The sequence below is a fragment of the Cibotium barometz genome, chromosome 45 (assembly GCF_041138505.1).
Source record: "Cibotium barometz isolate CiBa-2024 chromosome 45, ASM4113850v1, whole genome shotgun sequence".
NCBI lineage: Eukaryota > Viridiplantae > Streptophyta > Polypodiopsida > Cyatheales > Cibotiaceae > Cibotium > Cibotium barometz.
The window spans coordinates 30,992,124-31,011,003 of record NC_141090.1 but is presented as its reverse complement, the minus strand read 5'-3'; the positions used below and the strand labels follow the sequence as shown (position 1 = coordinate 31,011,003).

The 18,880-nt window shown below is 37.6% G+C and overlaps 1 protein-coding gene across 1 annotated transcript in view; it reads left to right on the top strand.

Annotated features, from left to right (window-relative positions):
* LOC147612640 (uncharacterized) overlaps positions 1-16,732 on the top strand; it is a 106,244-nt gene extending 89,512 nt beyond the window's left edge. Inside the window, exons 5-6 of the mRNA XM_086783555.1 lie at positions 12,640-12,702; positions 16,610-16,732. Of these exons, the coding sequence (XP_086639681.1) occupies positions 12,640-12,702; positions 16,610-16,732 (186 nt within the window). The remainder of the gene's footprint in view (positions 1-12,639; positions 12,703-16,609) is intronic.
* Positions 16,733-18,880: the final 2,148 nt, after the last annotated feature.

Here is an 18,880-nt window from a genome sequence, read left to right as displayed (position 1 = left end):
TGCTCAAGAAATGCATGAGTCAAAGTCCAATTGTGCAGCCTCCTAGGTGGAGGGAGGATTTTTATCTGAACCCTAGTGTCTCATCACATTCAGTGGGTGCTATACTCTTGCAAAAGGGAGAGCAAGGGCATATGTAACCAATGTATTATGCAAGCTGACAACTCACTGATACTGAGGAGAGGTATGGTGAAATGGAAAAATGTGGTTTGTCTCTTGTTTTTGCAGTAAAGAAGTTCAGGTCATACTTGTTACCTCATCCTTTTTTCTTCCTCACATCTCAACCTTCTTTACAATTCTTGGTCCACAAACCCAATCCTGCACGAGAGAAGTTTGCAAAGTGGATTTGTGAGCTTCAAGAATTCTCTTTCACTTTTATTATAGAAAAACCACTAGGGCCTCTCTTGCATATTTGCTTACAAGGAAGGAAGAGAAAGAAGGAACATGAACAAAGGAAGAAGTATATGAAGATTTGGAGACACCACCAACTGCTTTCACTATGCATTTTGATGCATCTTTTAGACCTTCCAGGCAATGTGGGGTTGCGGGGATAGTTTTATTTGATCCAGAAGGAAAAGAGGTATGGGCCAAGGGTAGGGAATTTCCAAAGGCTATATCAAATAATGTGACTGAGTACAATGCATTAATTTGGGGATTAGAAGATTGCATAAAAGATAGAATTAAAGAGGTAGAGGTTAAAGGGGATTTGCAATTGGTCATCCGACAAATGAAAGAAGAATATTAGGCAAGGAGTCCTAATCTCCAAGGGCAATGGAGTTAAAAGAAGCTTTTGAGTTTTGTAAATTTGTGTATGTTAACAAGAAGGATAATCAAAAGGCTGATAAATTGGCTACAAAAACTTTGGCTTCTTTCAAAGTAGCTATTCTTGCATTAATGGATACAGGTTGGCCAACCTGAGCTCCAAGATGTTCAACACTATTTAGATATAGGATACTTCCCTCCTGGAGAATCCTCAACAGAAGCAAAGGCTCACAAGAAAAGCTCATCCTTACACAATTCTAGGAGATGTTCTTTACAAGCAAGGTAAGGATAAGATTCTTAGGAGGGTAATGAGCGTGGAAGAATCTAAAAGGATTATGGAATTATGTCATGAATGTTCAGGTCACTTTGCCTCAGCCAGCACAACTCGGAGGATCCTTAACACAGGTTATTATTGGCCTCAACTCAGCAAGGATGTCTATGAGTGGTGCAGAAGCTGTGAAGTATGCTAGGCATATGGGCATAAGCAATTGGTTCCCGGACCCTTAAACCCTATCCCAGCATATGGTTCATTTGAAAGGTGAGAGGACTAGATTTTGTGGGCCCACTTCCTCGTTCCTCACATGGGAAGTATTACATATTGGTGGCCCCATAGATTATACAACAAGGTGGGCGCAGAAGCAAAGGCCATGGTCAATAATAAAGCAGTGGGACTATGGCATCCTTTCTCAGGGAATACATATGTGCCCGATTTGGGTGCCCACCATTAGAAATTCTTACGGATGGGAGGAGGTCTTTCAGGAATGACTTGATTGAAGCTTTAGTGCAAAAATTAAAAATAAAGCATGCTATGTCAACTCCCTATTATCCCCAATGTAATGGTTTAGTAGAAAAAACTAATGGACTACTTTGTGGATCTTTATCTAAGCTAGTGGATACTATGAAGAGAAAGTGGGATGTGCATTTGCCAGAGGTCCTATGGGCCTATAGGACAACTCACAAACTCTCTCTTGGTTTCACACCTTTTCAGTTAGTTTATGGAATGGAGGCTATTTTGCCAATAGAATTGGAAATCACAAGCCTTCTCACATCTTTTGCACGCTTAAGAAACACATGCCCAACGCATAGTACAACTGGAGACCTTGGATGAGAGGCGACTTCAGGCACTTCAAAATTTGGAGGCTGCACAACAACGATGCAAGGCAAGGCATGACACTCTCACGACGAAGAAGAAGAAGAAGCCAGAACTCAAGCAACGAAGCCTAGTTTCATGAGGTATGATGGCCGTGTGGAGAAACGGCTAGATAAGAAGTTTCTTCGACGCTGGGAAGGCCCCTTCATGATAAAGAAAAAGTTCAAAAATAACACCTATCTTCTAGAGAATGCAAGTGGCCAGGAGATTCTTAGACGTGCCAATGAGTACCGGCTAAAGATATTTTACCCTCGAGCACCATGGCCAGCAGACCCCCAAGACAAGCATGGAGGATCTGCTGGGGGGGGAAAGATGTGACATGAAAAATTGATATCTTTTATTTTTGAATTTGTACATATTTTGATGCTTTCTCTTTTCTTAATCAAAACTTCCAGGGTTAGTCCACTTACACGGTGAGGTGGAGATCTAATATTTGCTGTTATGACGAGAAGGTGGGCTAGTCCACCACTTCCTTGGGGAACATTTATAGCTACTACCGCTATTTGAGGTTCAATGGCATCCTCATCACGATCAAGACGCCCATGTCCTCCCGGTGTTCTGCACGTCCTCCAACACGAGCCATTATTCTTTCTCGTGGTTGAATCTTTTCTTGTGACCGAGAAGTAACTCACACGACTTGGGAGTCGAAGAGAAACCCTCTCTTAGGTAGAGTATATTGTGAACTTCTTAAAGTTAGAACCTTTAATTTCTAAGTTCATTCTCCCACCCTTAGGCTTTATGTTTATATACAACTAATAATTAATATGTAATTATTTTCTTTATCTTAATAAAGAAAAATGGAAGAAATAGAGAGGGATATTGATTGAAAGAGAGCGAGAGATATGGGAGCGGGAGAGTAAGAGAGACAGAGGGAGACCCGGAGAGTGAGAAAGGGACTAGAGGTTGAGAGAGAATGTGAAGGAGACTAAGATAGAGAATCTTAGAGGGAGAGAGTAATATGTGAGTGGTGGGGGGGGGGTCTCTAGTAAGAGAGTGTAAGAGTGGTGGTGAGGGATAAGAGAGAGGGGGTGAGTACCAGAGAGGGTGGTGAAAGACTACACATGAGTGAAGCAAGGGGAGTGAGGGGGTTTGTTGCTAACTAGTGAGTGGGAGAGGACTTCGAGGGAGTGAAGGTGAGGGTAGCGAGGTTAGTGAGTAGAGGGAATGAGGGAGTTGATAGGGGGTGAGCTTAAGAGATAGGGAGAGTAAGTGAGATCTGGAGTTGAGGGTCACCAAGGGGGAGGGAGACAACACACGAGGGGTGGTGAGGGGATGGTTGGGGGCGAGGGAATCAAAAAGTAGTAAGGGGGTTGGCTAGCCAGGAGTTGAGAGAAAAGTGTTGAGGGGGTGACTGGTTTGATCCGAGAGAGAGAATGAGGTGCCACAGAAAGGTGAGTGGAAAGGTGAGTGAGGGAGAGGGAGTATGAGAAATTAATCCTAGAGAGGGGCTCGCCAAAAGGGACGTGCGAAGGTTGACAAAGGAAATAGTGCGAGATCAAGGGTGGTGAGGAGCTATAAACCGGGATAGGGATTTTTGCTCAAATGAAGGGAGAGGGGGCATTTATAGGAGCATGAGGGTCTAAGCGTGTGGGAGAAGATGTCAATACCACCGTGTAAGAAGAGATGGGAATGCCGACTAGACACTGATTAGGAGTGCCGACTAGACACTGATGAGGAGGAGCCAATGGAAGAAGATGACAACTAGTTTACATAGCAAATCATCTAATGGCCGGAATAAAATCAATAAAATATATTGTGGCCCTCCATAATGAGAGTCCCAAAATGAAGGAGCGATGGAGGAAGACAAGGAGGGGCTTGCACTGAGAAGAAAAAACATAGGGGGGCCTACGTCGAGAAGAAAAAACATAGGGGGGCCTACGTCGAGAAGAAAAAACAGAGGGGGGTGGTTGGCGCTAGCCAGCTCATGATTGAAATAAGCCTTGAGTATGTCTTCAATGACTTGATTTACCCTTTCAGTCTAAGCATCTGATTCTGGGTGATAGGCTGTGCTGAAGTTTAACTGAGTTCCAATCCCCTCAAAAAGAGCGGTCCAAAACCGAGATGTATCCCTATCACTGACAATCCTTTTCAGCAAACCATGTTTAAATATCTCCTTGATGAATATTCTTGCAATGTCTATTTCCTTGAAGGTCTTTTTGAGAGGAATTAAATGGGCTACTTTTGTCAATCTGTCCTTCCACCACGATGATATAATTATAACCCCTTTGAACAGAAGGAAGACTTGTGATAAAATCCATACTAATACATTCCCACTTCATTTGAGGAATGTGTAGCGGGTGCACTTTGCCTGGCATTTTACCCTTTCAGCCTTTACTAAACAACCTCCCAAGTTTTTCCTAGGGGTAAACAATCTTCAAGAAAGTATTGTAAAGCAACACGTAACCTTGTTCATAAAATGTAATAAAAAGTGAATATTTTCTTTTTCACCTCTTTGGACTTCCTTGAATTGGCATTAAAGCATGTTCTCTCTTTTCACCGCCAACAAGATAACGAAGCTGAAAGGAAATTCCTACTTAAGCAGGAATTTCCTTTCACCGCCGCCAACAAGATAACGAAGCTGAAAGGAAATTCCTGCTTAAGCAGATGCAACCCTCTTCCTTCTCAGGAGAAGGAAAAGATGTGGCTAAAGATGCAGAGGCATGGATAGAGTCCATGACTGACTATTTCTCTCTTATTGGTACTAATGAAGCCAACCAATCTATGTTGTCCCGTTTTTGACTAACTAGGGATGCTAAGCTATGGTGGAAGGAGTGGTGTAGAGAAAAGGATGTCCAAGAAAGCATTATCACTTGGGAACAAATCGAGGGAGTTGTCAAGGAAAGGTACTTGCCCTTAGACTTTGAAACCCTAAATATGAATGAGTTCTATAGCTTGACCCAAAAGAATTCATCAGTGGATGCCTACTACTCCCAGCTTGTTAGACTCAAGAAGTATGCTCCAACTATGACCTTGGCTCAATCCATTAGTTGGTTTGTGCAAGTCCTAAACCCGCCCCTCAACCACCGGCTAGAATACATGCGGCCAATCAGCCTTCGGGATGTAGTTTTTCGAACCAAACCTTTCGAAGAAGAACTAAAGGATAAAAATAGCGACAACTTTAGGAAGAGACCTTACCCAAATCACCCAATTTAGGGTGACCCTTTGGATTACCCTTTAACCGTCCAATCAGTGGTCAAAATTCACGACTAATCTTGCCTCAACCGGATACCCTACAGAATGACCTAGCATGGAGAAGTGGAGTATGCTACAATTGCCATCAACCAAGTCATCAACGTGCTGAATGCCCTCATCCACCCAAGGCTCTTAACCTTTCAAAATTTCCTCCCTCAAACTTTCACAGGAACCCTCAAGCTAATCCTAGGGGAAGAGTTGCTTCCATTCAACAACCCAATCAAGTGAGAAATGGAGTTCAAAGCCCCATAGGAGGATATCATGGACGAGGTCATGTGGAAGAGGAAGAGTTGCCTATGATCCAAGCTGAAGAAGCAGTCCTTTAAGATGAAGAGGAAGTTAGAGCCCAAGTTCATGCTATGATAGAGCACCAAGGTTAAAATCAACCATTTTCAGCGATCCAGACACCAGTATCTCATCATGGTAAACATTTTAAATTGCTAATTGATTCTAGAAGTACTCATTCATTTCTTTCACCAAAGTGCATCAGACAATTAGGTCTTAATAAAAAACCATCTAAGAAAATGGTCATTGAGCTAGCTAGTGGAAAGGAAGTACTTTCCCAGCACACCATAGGGGATCTAGAGTTTGATCTCGATGGTGGTAAGCCAACCAACTACTACTTCCATGTGATGGCCCTAGGAAATTATGATGGTATTATTGTAATGGATTGGCTAAAAGAAAAAAACGGCCGCTATCCACTGTGAGAATGGACAAATCTCATTCAAGGATGCCAAAAGCGAAGAAGTCGTAGCTTCATGGAGGAGGACTGGTAGACCCAACTTACAACTAGTAAAGGGTAGTAAGTTACTAAATGGTCTCAGGAAAAATCAAAGGTGTTCGTAGTAAAGTTCAAAAAGGTAGAGAAAGATGCTATAGAGAGTGAACCTAATTGGCTGCAAGATTACAAAGATCCTTTTCTAGAGGAGCTTACCCAGATGCCTCCATAAAGGAAAATCGACCACAAGATTGAGCTTATTCATGGAGCTCAACCAGTGCCAAAAAGGCCATAAAAAATGCCAGTCCCAGAATCAATAAAACTCAAGGAGGAACTCCGACTGATGTTAGAAAAAGGATTCATCAGGCTAAGTGTATCGCTTTGGGGAGCCCTGGTCCTATTTAAGAAGAAGAAGGATGGAACCTTACGATAATGCATTGACGATAGGGGCCTAAATTAACTCACCATAAAGAATAAATATCCAATTCTTAGGATCGATGAACTTTGCAAAGCCCAAGTCTTCACGAATATTGATTTGAAATATGGATACTATCATATTAGGATCAAGGAGGAAGAAATCCCAAAGATAACATTCAACTCCAAATATGAGCATTATGAATACACCATGATGCCGTTTGGATTGACTAATGCCCCAGCAACATTTAACAGGCTCATGCAAGATATATTCAGGAAGCAACTTAACAATCATGTCTTGGTGTTCTTTGATGATATTCTGATCTACTCTAAGGATGAGAAAGAGCATGAAGCCCAAGTTAGAGAAGTTCTAGAAATTCTAAGAAAACATCAACTCTTTGCTAAAAAGATTAAGTGTACCTTCCTTACATACAAAATTGAATATTTGGGATTCATTATCTCCAAGGATGGAATTTCAGTAGATCCAGGAAAGGTATAAGATATAGTGGAATGGCCTCAACTATCCAATGTCAAGGAGATTCAAGGATTTCTTGGGATTATAGGATGGTACCATTTCATGCTCTTAAGTTATGGCGACACTACTTACTAGGTAGAAGGTTCATGCTTGCTACTGATCATAAGAGCTTAAAGTAGATTTTTACTCAGTCAAATCTCAACAACATGAGACAAAGGCATTGGATAGATATTTTATCAAAATTTGACGTTGAAATCAAATACAAACAGGGAAAAGATAATGTAGTTGCAGATGCATTGAGTAGGAAGTCCTTTGTGGCTGCAATGTCTATGCCAGGAAACCCTTTACTTATGGAGGAAGTGAAGGAAAAAATAGCCCTGGATGAGTACTTTGGACACATTTTACAAATCATGGCCCAAACAAATCACTTTGAGAAGAAAGAGAGTAGGATAATCAAGGATTACACTCTTAGTGATGGATGCTTATTCTATCAACTAAGAATGTGCAAAGAATGTGCATACCAAACGTTAGAGAGTTAAAAGATCAAATCCTACATGAAGCTCGTGACGCACCATCTGCCAGACATCCACGATATGTGAAGATGTTGAATGTTCGACAAAGGAGCTTCTTTTGGTCAGGATTAAAGAAGGATGTACTCAGTTCACACAATGCTTAACTCTACCACAACAATAAACTCTACTCTTGGGGATGAATTGAGTGATCTGATCATAGATATGTTGGGATACGTAACGAGGCTCCCCATTTGCAATGACAATTTGATTTGGGAAAAGAGTCCCATAGAATACAAAATATTTTAGTTCTCTAAGCTTCTCTAAAATCTAAAGGACGCATAGATTGGCATGCAAAAGCTTGAATCTATTAACGAATATACATTCACGGTTGGGTAGAGGGAAACTATAGAAAATTCATCCTCGATGCTTTCGGTCGATAGAAGAATAAAATGTGACTTGCCCAAGCTCTCTGTTTGTCAATTGTTTTGACTGCTAAGTGGTCGAAAGTCAATTTAAGTATTTCTATTGTTCGATCAATTCTCATATGGGATTGTAATTGTAATTCAATTATCTCAATCAATTTTTTTTTCCTACTCCTAGGATGGCTCTGATACCACCTGTAAGATACCTCCCCTACCCTTCCATCCTTCATGGTAGGGAGGGATCTCACTAGTAAGTAACACCCCAAGATTTCTTATGAAGATCACCTAATTGGGAGACAATTCTTGACTATCTGATACACGAATACATTCATGATCTTGGGAGTCTTACTTAATTTTTAGCTATGTTTTTCTTCTTTGGAAAGTACCCAACTAATTGGGTCCACCCTACCACCCACTTTCCAGATTTGGGATACGATCGACTATGAGATTTTTTAATTACTTAGCACATTTGTTGATATAGATGCATCACATAATAGGGTTCCTTAATTTAATTCCCTTCACGGGTTCCTTTATCCCTTAATGCCAACAAATCATTAAAAAAAACAATACATATATAATCATAAAATTGAATTACAACACAATTTGAAAGAAACATCCCTCAGCGCACCGAGTTACATACAATCTAGGCTTTGCAATCATCGTTGCGATAAGTTATCACATATTAGGAAGGTGTATCAGAGAATTATCTTTTCTTAATCAAAACTCCCAGGGTTAGTCCACTCACACGGCGAGGTGGAGATCCAATATTCACAATTACGGGAAGGCGGGCTGGTCCACCACTTCCTTGGGTAACATTTATAGATACCACTATTTGAGGTTCAGTGGCATCCTCATCACGACCAATTATCATAGGACGCCCACGTCCTCCGCGTTCTGCATGTCCCAGGAGCCATTATTCTTTGTCGTGGTTGAACCTTTTCTTGATATAGAGAAGTAACTCACACGGCTTGGGAATCGAACGGAAACCTTCTCTTAGTAGGTAGAGTATATTGCAAACTTTTTAAAGTTAGAACCTTTAATTTCTCACTTCATTCTCCCACCATTAGGATTTATGCATGATATAAAAATAATAATTAAGATGTAATTATTTTCTTTATCTTAATAAAGAAAAATGGAAGAAATAGAGAGGGATATTGATTGAAAGAGAGCGAGAGATATGGGAGCGGGAGAGGAAGAGAGACGGAGGGAGACCTGGAGAGCGAGAGAGGGACTAGAGGTTGAGAGAGAATGTGAAGGAGACTAAGATAGAGAATCTTAGAGGGAGAGAGCAGTATGTGAGTGGTGGGGGGGTTCTCTAGTAAGAGAGTGTAAGAGTGGTGGCGAGGGATAAGAGAGAGGGGGTGAGTACTAGTGAGGGTGGTGAAAGACTACACATGAGTGAAGCAAGGAGAGTGAGGGGACTGGTTGCTAACTAGTGAGTGGGAGAGGACTTTGAGGGAGCGAAAGTGAGGGTAGCGAGGTCAGAGAAGGAGCGATGGAGGAAGACGACGAGGGAGGGGCTTGCGCTCATCAGAAGAAAAAATGGAGGGAAACCTATCTAAAAATAGATTCTAAGAAGTAAATTTAATTGAATTAATTATTAATGCAGTAAAAGTTTTGTCATAAAAAATCTCTCTCATCTCTTAAATATTATGTAATGTCTAGGAGAAACTTATAATGAGTCGAGATCATTTTTTCTTAACCTGTTTAGATTATAGTACTAGATATACTTTGTAAATTCTTAACCTGTTTAGATTATAGTACTAGATATACCTCTACTTATGGTGATTTATCAATTCTATTTAAGGTTATTTTTATCATTTTAATAAATTTTTAAGGTTTTCCACATTCATAAAGACATGCCTTAGAATAAAAATGCTAAAATCCCACTCCCATTCACAAGATATGCATTTTTTAGCAAACCCCTAAAAAGACATATTTATGTCCTGTTGATCTACCAAACTAGTGTTAATCTTGTTGGACATCATACCAGCGTACACAACTTGATTAAAAACATTAATCATGGTGGGTAGAAGATATAATTAAAAGGCACATCCACATAAAATATCCCGAAATAAAATAATGGGTGTCCCAATAGAGGTTATGTCTAACATTGACCACTAGTTATACTTATAAGAAAATATTCTTGACTACATTCTCTCTATATGTGAAATCACTAAATCCTAATGTGAGGTGATAAAAATCATATTGTTTGTCTTGTTAAGATCCATTCTAAGGTAGGTACCTCTCTCAAAAAATGTCTCATGTGTCTATCAAATTTTTTATCTAAGACTTATAGAAGAAGGATAATGCCATCTGCATAGTCGGATAACACCTCATGGAGTAAAATCCATGATATTGTGCCCATAATCTCATAATTATATTTGAAACCTCATCAATTGATAAACCTTTGAGAATGGGGGAGAGTGGGAAAATCTATTCAACCCCGGTAGTACTATAGACATAATAAACATACCCTAAGTGCTTACACATGGTCCATCACAAAATCATACTATGCCATTACTCTCCATGCCATATTTGAGGGGGAAATACAACTCCACTAGGCAAGAAAAAGCCCAATTATGGAATGGATTCAAAGTAATTCCTAGGATCCTCAAAGAAACAATAGGTTTGTTGCCTTTGATCTCTTTCCTCATCAATGATTTTTTAAAGATTAAATATGTGGTTCGAGGTGAAGTAGTTCCTAGTAAAAGTTCCTTCACCTATGGATCTGAACAACTGATATTTTTCCCATGAGCTAACTTTAACCTCTAGAATAAATCCATGCAACTTTTCCAATCATGATAGTTATTATTTAGGGTTTAAGGAGTCTCTTTTACTTCATGGATATAGACAATAGTGTGGGTAGTTTAGTATGAGGGAACACCCACACAAAGAGCCCCATGAGCTAACTTTAACCTCTAGAATAAATCCATGCAACTTTTCCAATCATGATAATTATTATTTGGGGTTTAAGGAGTCTCTTACTTCATGGATATAGACAATAGTGTGGGTAGTTTAGTAAGGGGGAACACCCACACAAAGAGCCATATTAAAGATGTGGGAAATGATAGGAGCTAGGGTTTTCTCCTTGTGGAGAAAGATCTCTAGCTCTACCTTTGTGTAGCTTTAGAGGGAAATTACAATGATGGATGTGGGGAAGAAGATTGCTAAGGAAGAAGGAGGGCAGATGATGTGTGATATATTAGGTAGCATCTAGGGGCCAATCTAGGACATCATATGGCCCACGTGTGCATGCTTCACATCTAGAAAAATTAGTGTTGAGTGTGAGTGACTAGTTTTCTTTAATGACGTGCCTTGAATTCAAAAATATAAACCTCTGAACTAGTTATATGGACATCAAAGTCACCAAAGTTGAGGGATCCCTCCTCTTTGAGTGTACTCCACAATGTTTATAAATTGTGGAGGGATCCATCCTCCTTGAGTGTACTCCATAATGTTTATACATTGTGCGGGAGGCTAATCTTGTAATATGTCACATGTGGAAGGTAAATCCCCAAACTAGTATAGAAGCTAGATTCTATCATATGAATCGAGAGCATATTGATTTTTTAAAAAATCTACTTCAATTTTTTTTCTTTTTTCTACATGCAAATATCATGAGAGTTATAACTTTTTAAATGTAACTACCAAAGTGTCTCTTTGTTGGTATTCCTATCATATTGTAATTAGACATTTTTATTTAAATTCCAAGATAAAGCCTATAACAAATTTTGTTTTTTAAACTACATCCTAACATAATTGAAATAGTGGTTTGTGGGGCATTCTATTATGCTATAATAATGCAAGCAATTGTTATACCCTCTATGAAAGAAGCCAAGGTAGATGATGTCATGTCTCCTAAGACACATATTCTTAGTATAGATGATAGCACATCTCATAATACTCACATTCTTAATATAGATGATAAGAAATAAGCCAAGGTAGATATAGCATGCCTCGTAAGACGATAAGAAAGAAGCCAAGGTAGATATAGAATGTCTCATAAGGCTCACATTATTAACATATATATGTAAACAAATAAAATGAGGAATTTTTGTGAAGGGGAAAAACTTCAAACTCTACTACAATGATGCAATATGAGGTAGAAGGCTTACTATGTAAGAGGAATGATAGAGCCATAAGTTACAGTCTCATAAGCCAAAGGGTGTAAGTTGTATTGTATAAATCAACATTTATATTGGTGTCACTACTAAGCCAAAGATGAGGAACATGGTGTGAAAAGTGTGAAAAAAAGATTCTTCTCTATAGCCATGCTAATGATTCATGTATAAGAAAGTTATTTGCTATTATAGTAAGATAGACATGAGGGGGAGAAAGGGGGTTGGAGTGGGGTTAGAGAAGCATGGATTTATAAAAGTAATATAGGATTCATTATTATTCTAATTACTGAAGCACATGTTTGAACTAGAGGAGATGATAGAGGAGTTTTAGATTGTGGATAAAAAATTATAATGAGCCTATGTATACCAACTTCTTGAGCTATGTATGATACTATGTAGATCAAATCCTATAAAAATACTATAGTGCATTTTAGAAACTTTACTTGCCTTATTTTTGGAAACATTTCCTTTGTGTTTAAGAACTCTTTCATTTTACAAAATAGGTGTTTACAAAGGGTGATGTTCAATTTTCTAGGTACTATTATTACATTACAACTATTCTTTTTTATAAAGAATGTTAGAAGTAAATAGCTTGTTCCTTGTATTTCCCCTTATTAATGTATCAATGAGAATTAAAATGGACCATTTTTTCTTTCATCAAAGTAATACCACATAAATCAGTATGTACCTCATTTTTTTTTAGTCTTAGTAATGATAAGTATAGTTTAATTTAAAAAAAATCCATTATAAAAGATGTTGTTTAAAGAAGTACAAAAGAAATATCACATGTAACTCTCTATTCTATTCATTTGGTAGTATGCAATTTGTCTCTTTGTGTTAGGTTTAAAATCTTTGATTTCTTTGTTGATGTAGGCTATATGTAATGATGTTACTATAGTGGACAAGAAAAAATGTCAACAAACACCATATACTACTGTAAGTTTATGTTGATCACACCAACTTCATGTGTAATATAAAATAAATGTGAAGTACTAAAAACCTTTTTTTTAAATATTATGGTTAATTTAATAGGAAGGGAAAACACCCAACTTCATGAAATAGCAGTTAAATATGAAATACTTCAACCTTAACTTTCCTTTTGTATGTTCTGGTCTAGCCATGGAGCATACGTAATTTTGCACACTTAATTTTTTTAGTAACAATATTATCATGTCCATGGAGTATATAAATATCTTATATTTTTTTGTAAGAATATTACATCCATGAAGATTTTAAGGGAGATGTTGTAAGGGAGGTTCAAGGTTTTATTGGTTACTTTTGTTTTTGGAGAACAACATCATTTCACCTTTCCCATGGAGGAATCATAAAACAACTTCCATAAAATGATATAGCATAATGTTATACAATAGGAAAAAAAAACCTCCCTATATGACAACCCCTCCATTACGAGCTTTGAATTTCCATCTAGGCTCTAGGCTTCTTAGTAGGATAAAAGGCTTCTAGACATAGGGAACAACTACTATATCTCTATATAAAAGGCATCCTAAAATTTCCATCTACTGGATCTAGGCTTCTTAATAGATAATAAAATGTTTCTAGACATAGGGATCACCTAATATATCTCTATATAATATGCATCATAAAATTTCCATCTAGATTCTAGGCTTCTTAGTAGAGAATTGCAAAGACCTCTGCTTGTAGCATCTTTATAGTATACATATTGTACAAGTATTTCTTATTTTATCTTTCATCACTTAGCACTTAGTTCATGTGTCAGAGTTCCTTAGTCAATCTTGAAGCTCATACACACATAGGAAATCAAAGATTCACCTACATGAAGGAAGAGGCTCCTTAAAAGTAACATATAAGATATTATATTATGCCTTGCAAAAAATAATCTACTCCTCCCCTTGAATATTATAAGTTTTAATATGGCCACTTACTTCTATTATAATATCTTACCCATAATCCCTTGCCCCCCCTTTAATATGCCCAATTTAGCCTCAAGCAATCAAGAATAACCGTAGAAGTTTTGTCATTAGATAGAGAATCACATTGTGAGTGGTGATAGCATGTATACTCATGATACTTAGTCATGCTCTTGTTTATACAACTAGTCCTTGGGACCCTTTGTTTATGAAAAGAATAAAATTGTCTCTTCCCTTTCTAGGTTTCATTTCCCTCAATTAAAAACTCTAGGTGAATCTATTTCATTTTATGAGATAAAATTTCTTGAGTTTCATCTATCCATAAAAATTGTTTATATCACTTGTGCTTTTGATCTCAAAATACTTTTTCTTTATAGAGATGTCACTTCTATCTCTCTAGGTTTTAACTCAAGCTAGAATATGATATGTTTCCTTAGAATATTTTTTACAAATGAGTATTGTATCCCATAGTATAGATGCATATACCCATCTTGGAGACTTGCCCAAAATAGCATACTTAAAAGTTTGCAACAAACAAGCTAACTCACACATAAGTACAAGTCTACTTGTACTTATGCACACTATGTCCAAGTTAAATTCCTAACCTATGCCATTTATACCTACATCCATATATATTTATGGCTCAAAGGTTGAGTGGCCTTAAATTGTTTGACCTGTATGATTCACAATTTTGATCCAAGTATTGAAGATCTTCTCCAACAAGAAATCACACAAGTCTCTTTTATTTGTTTTGAGTGTCCCATCCAAAAATTACTAAATGAAATACATAAAAGGGATGTTGGTTTTAATTTTACTATTAAAATTTGTGCTCATTTAATGGAAATATTAAAATATTTGATTATTCTCCTACATAACCTCCATTATTAAAGACAACTCATTGAAATTAGCATTTTGTTTTTGTTGACACTATTCTTTTGGGTAGAATGTGCACTAATATAGTCTCTACACATGAAAATTATTAACATTGCTATAAAAGCCTTTCATAAATTATGCAAAATTTTAATTGCTAGCATTTCTCAATCTAAAAAGTGAGATTTAGTGTGCAAAATCTTAAATTTTTCTAGGATGCCTGAAAATTTAAAATAATTTTACAAACTTTTTTATGATCTACGCACGATCTTATATACAAAACTATTTTTTTTCTAAATCTTTACATGATCTCTTACATCAAGATATTAATACTTTTCCATGCCCTTCTTGGAAGCATCATGGTCATCAATATACTAACCTTATATTTATTAGAATAATCTATATAATATTAAATGATATAAAGTATGTGTTGACTAGTATAACTTCACATCTTAACAATAAGATATATGTATTAATATATTTGCTTTTACAACTATTTGCTTCAACTTTGACCTTAGAGCCTAAGAGGGTTTGCGATAAAAATCAATATGAACTCTCGTCAATTTGGCATTGGTGCTCTCATAAGATTTTCAATTATATTATGGAGTTGTGGCACATAAGCATAGTTAAGGTAATGGAGGCTTGTATACACAATACATACTATCGTTTTTAGCACAAAAGGAGTTGTGGCACATAAGCATAGTTGGTACAACTCCATTATATTTTGGAGTTGTGGCACATAAGCATAGTTAAGGTCATGGGGGTTTGTATACACAATACATATTTTCATTTTTAGCACCTTGTGCATTCATTTGTGGGTTGAATAAAGGATTGTCGATGTTAAAGTTAGGATCTAAGTCTTTTTAAATGGCTTGCACTTGCACATGCTTATCTTGAATAAACTATGAGATATCATATTAAAAGCCATATCTAAATGAGAATCAAAGTACTCTAAGGATTTAAGAGGATTATAATGAATTTCAAGAGAATAAATATATTAGAAGGTGCTTATGAAGTGCATGTTAAATGTAGAAATTCATCAAAGAAGAAAAAAATGAACAAAATTGCAAATAATTCTACACATGAACATCCATTGACAAGGTTTCCCTAGAGCTTTAATACCTTCTTTATTTCCTCACACACACCTCTTTATCCCTATGGTTAAAGAGCCATGGGAAATTTTAATACATCTCAAGTGTGCTAAGTTAGCAAATAGAAAGAGGGAAGGCAACAAGCTATTCCCCGTCAATAGCACCAAAGATGTTACTATGAATATTGGCCTAAGATAGAATGGGCGCATGACTACTTTCATTAGAAATGTACTTTTTTCTCCCACATCAAGCCCACACCCCTGTTATCTAGAGTGCTTTGTCTGGAGTGCTCCTCTTTTCCATTTTTAATGCGATTCCTCCCAACTACTATTGGTCTTGCTTGTGGCCAACACGTAGACATTATTTTAGGTAATCTAAGGTGTCGAATTGCATAAATTTCCATGCTAGCTCAATATGAATCTTCTTGTAAAATGGTTTGTTAAATATCACAAAAAAGTTACTATTTCTCTCTCTCTCTCTCTCTCTCTCTCACACACACACACACACACACACATGAAAATGTATGAGTGCACTTACATATGCACACATGTATGCACACACATTCACACACATGCACACGCACATGCATATGCATGCGGGCACGCATGCGCGTGCGCGCACACACACACACACACACACACATCAACAAAGGAATATATGTAGACACATTCACCATTATAGTATGTATAGGTGAATAACAAGTTCTAAATATTTCTCAATATTATTTAACTTATTATATTATTTATAATTATAAATCAAATAATAATGCAAATACAAAAGGTTACCTTATAGAAACATTTTACGTATTTGAAACTACTCTTAACTTTCCATGTTGCTAGACCTAAGATTGAGATTGATTTATATAGCCATATACATGTGTGTGTGTGCACGCGTGCTTGCATGCATGTGTTTGTGTGTGTAGATGGATGGGAGAGAGAGAGAGAGAGAGAGAGAGAGAGAGATCTTACATGGATTATGGATTTTATGTCCCAGGCACAAAGAGGATGTTGCAATTGTGAAGACAAACCACCAAATGATTTTGCAGCACGACGTTGTACTTTAGACTGCTCTAATGAATTCTATAAGATTTGTAAGTATGTGAGTTGTTATTGTTAAGATATTTTACAAAGGTTAAATTCTAGAATGAACTTGTCTACCATATGAATTTCACATATTTTGGCATCATTTGTAGGCTCTTTCCATAGACTACATTTAACTAGCGACAAGTAAGCATATCTCTCTACCCTTTAATATTATTTTCTATATAAATCATAATTTAAATTAAATGTAGCTTTTATTAGTGCTTATATTATAGAAATTATGATTAACTCATTATTTAACTTTTCACCTAAAACTTATATGTCTTTTGTCTATTACAAGAGAAGTGCATACTAAGAATCATATATAGGTTGTTGTCATATGTCTTTTGTCTATTACAAGAGAAGTGCATACTAAGAATCATATATAAGATGTTGTCGTGCCCCTTTTCCTTATTCAAAGAGACTTGTTATACAAAAATCATAGGTGCAAATCATTTCTCACCCTCATCATAGGTGGAAATTGTTGCTCACTCTCATTATTTTACTATAATTACATATAATGCTCTAGTTTCTACATCCCATTTATGAGGAGTAGCCATATTTGTGTGGTTAAGAAACCAAAATCTTGGTTTATGTGAGATCCATGTCCCCACCGTGCAACGGATTCGGGTGCTAGCAGCGGAAGTAGCACATCTTGCACGGGACAGGGTCCCACACGGGGCCTCGCCCATGGATATCCGGACAAGAGACTAATCCGTCGGTTTTTCCAAAACCGAACCCGGAAAAACTTCCTTTACCCGGAAAGCACGGGCGATTCCACCAGGATAACTTTTTACTCTAACGTAGTCAAGACCATTACTGATCAAGTTGATCTGAATGCTCCTATAAAGATACTCGGTCAGAAAAAAGGAAGAAACTTGCACTTGGATCATTGAGATCAACGCTTTTTTCTCCATCAAGAGGCACAACCGTTGATTTCTATCCATAGAACAGTTACTATCCGGGATTTACTTCATCTATCGTAATAACAGAATTTGAGTCTCGATTTACGGATCCATCAGTCCAGCATCCGGTCCCATGGGTAAGCCAACCGCCCAACCACTGTAGTGATGGGATCCAATCTTAGATTTTTGGTTAGGTTTTGTCCCGGGTACCAGGGAAAAGAGTTCCCATGCCCCCTAGCCGGAAGTTCATGCAAACATAAAACTAGTCACACCACTTACACACCCAATATGAAATTGCCTTTTTCTCAGCATCAGCTAACTTTAAAACAATCCTTTAATGAAACCATTATGTCAGTGATGACAATCCCTCAAAATCTCTGGTTGTTGAATCCATATTTCCAATCATTCATTCATCGGTGTACTTATGGCATCATTGGCAACCAGAACGCTCACCACCTGTTCACTCACAGGGGCCTTTTCAATAGTTCCTAGCTCATAGTACCCGACAATATTTTCACATATAAAAGTCAAGATGGAATCCTTGTTGAAGATCAGCAAGATCAATCAACAGATCCATATAAGAGAGCCATGGACTCATCCCCGTTGGTCAATCAACCAGATCCATCCCCGGTTTCAGAAAAACAACTATTACTCCTTGTTCCAATATCTTCCACGACGCACGTGTGGGTATCTTCGGCGACCCAGAGCCCAAGCATCGTATGGTCAGCACCCTCTAGGATCCTTCGCAGGTGACCTAGCGCTTCACTCATAGGCCGCTTTCTTGGTCCCTCATCTACCGTACCGGAAGCTCACCATTTAAATCGAACCGAGGCTGGTCAAGACCTCGGTCGACCTTGCTACGCGAGACGTCCTCCAGTGACTCTCCGTCATCAGCAGTTGCAACTTTAACAGTTAGGTCTCCACATGACCTTAATCCACAAGACAGTCAAAATGCTTCCCCAGCATTCTTGACATAAAACAGTCATTTACAAACACGTCACAAAATATAGTTTCTATTTCGAACTCTCGTCTTTCCACATTATCCCTCCTCAGTCCACATTACTTATTCCACATTCCATTCATATGTGTACTCATTCTCATCCGTTCACTCATATCCACGACACATTATTTCACATACACATTCACATTCATTATTCTACATACACATCCATGTTCGTACATCCACATCATACATCCAATCCCATATCCGCATTCATACAAACACATCCATATCCACATACATACATCCACATCCACATCCATACATCCACATCTACATA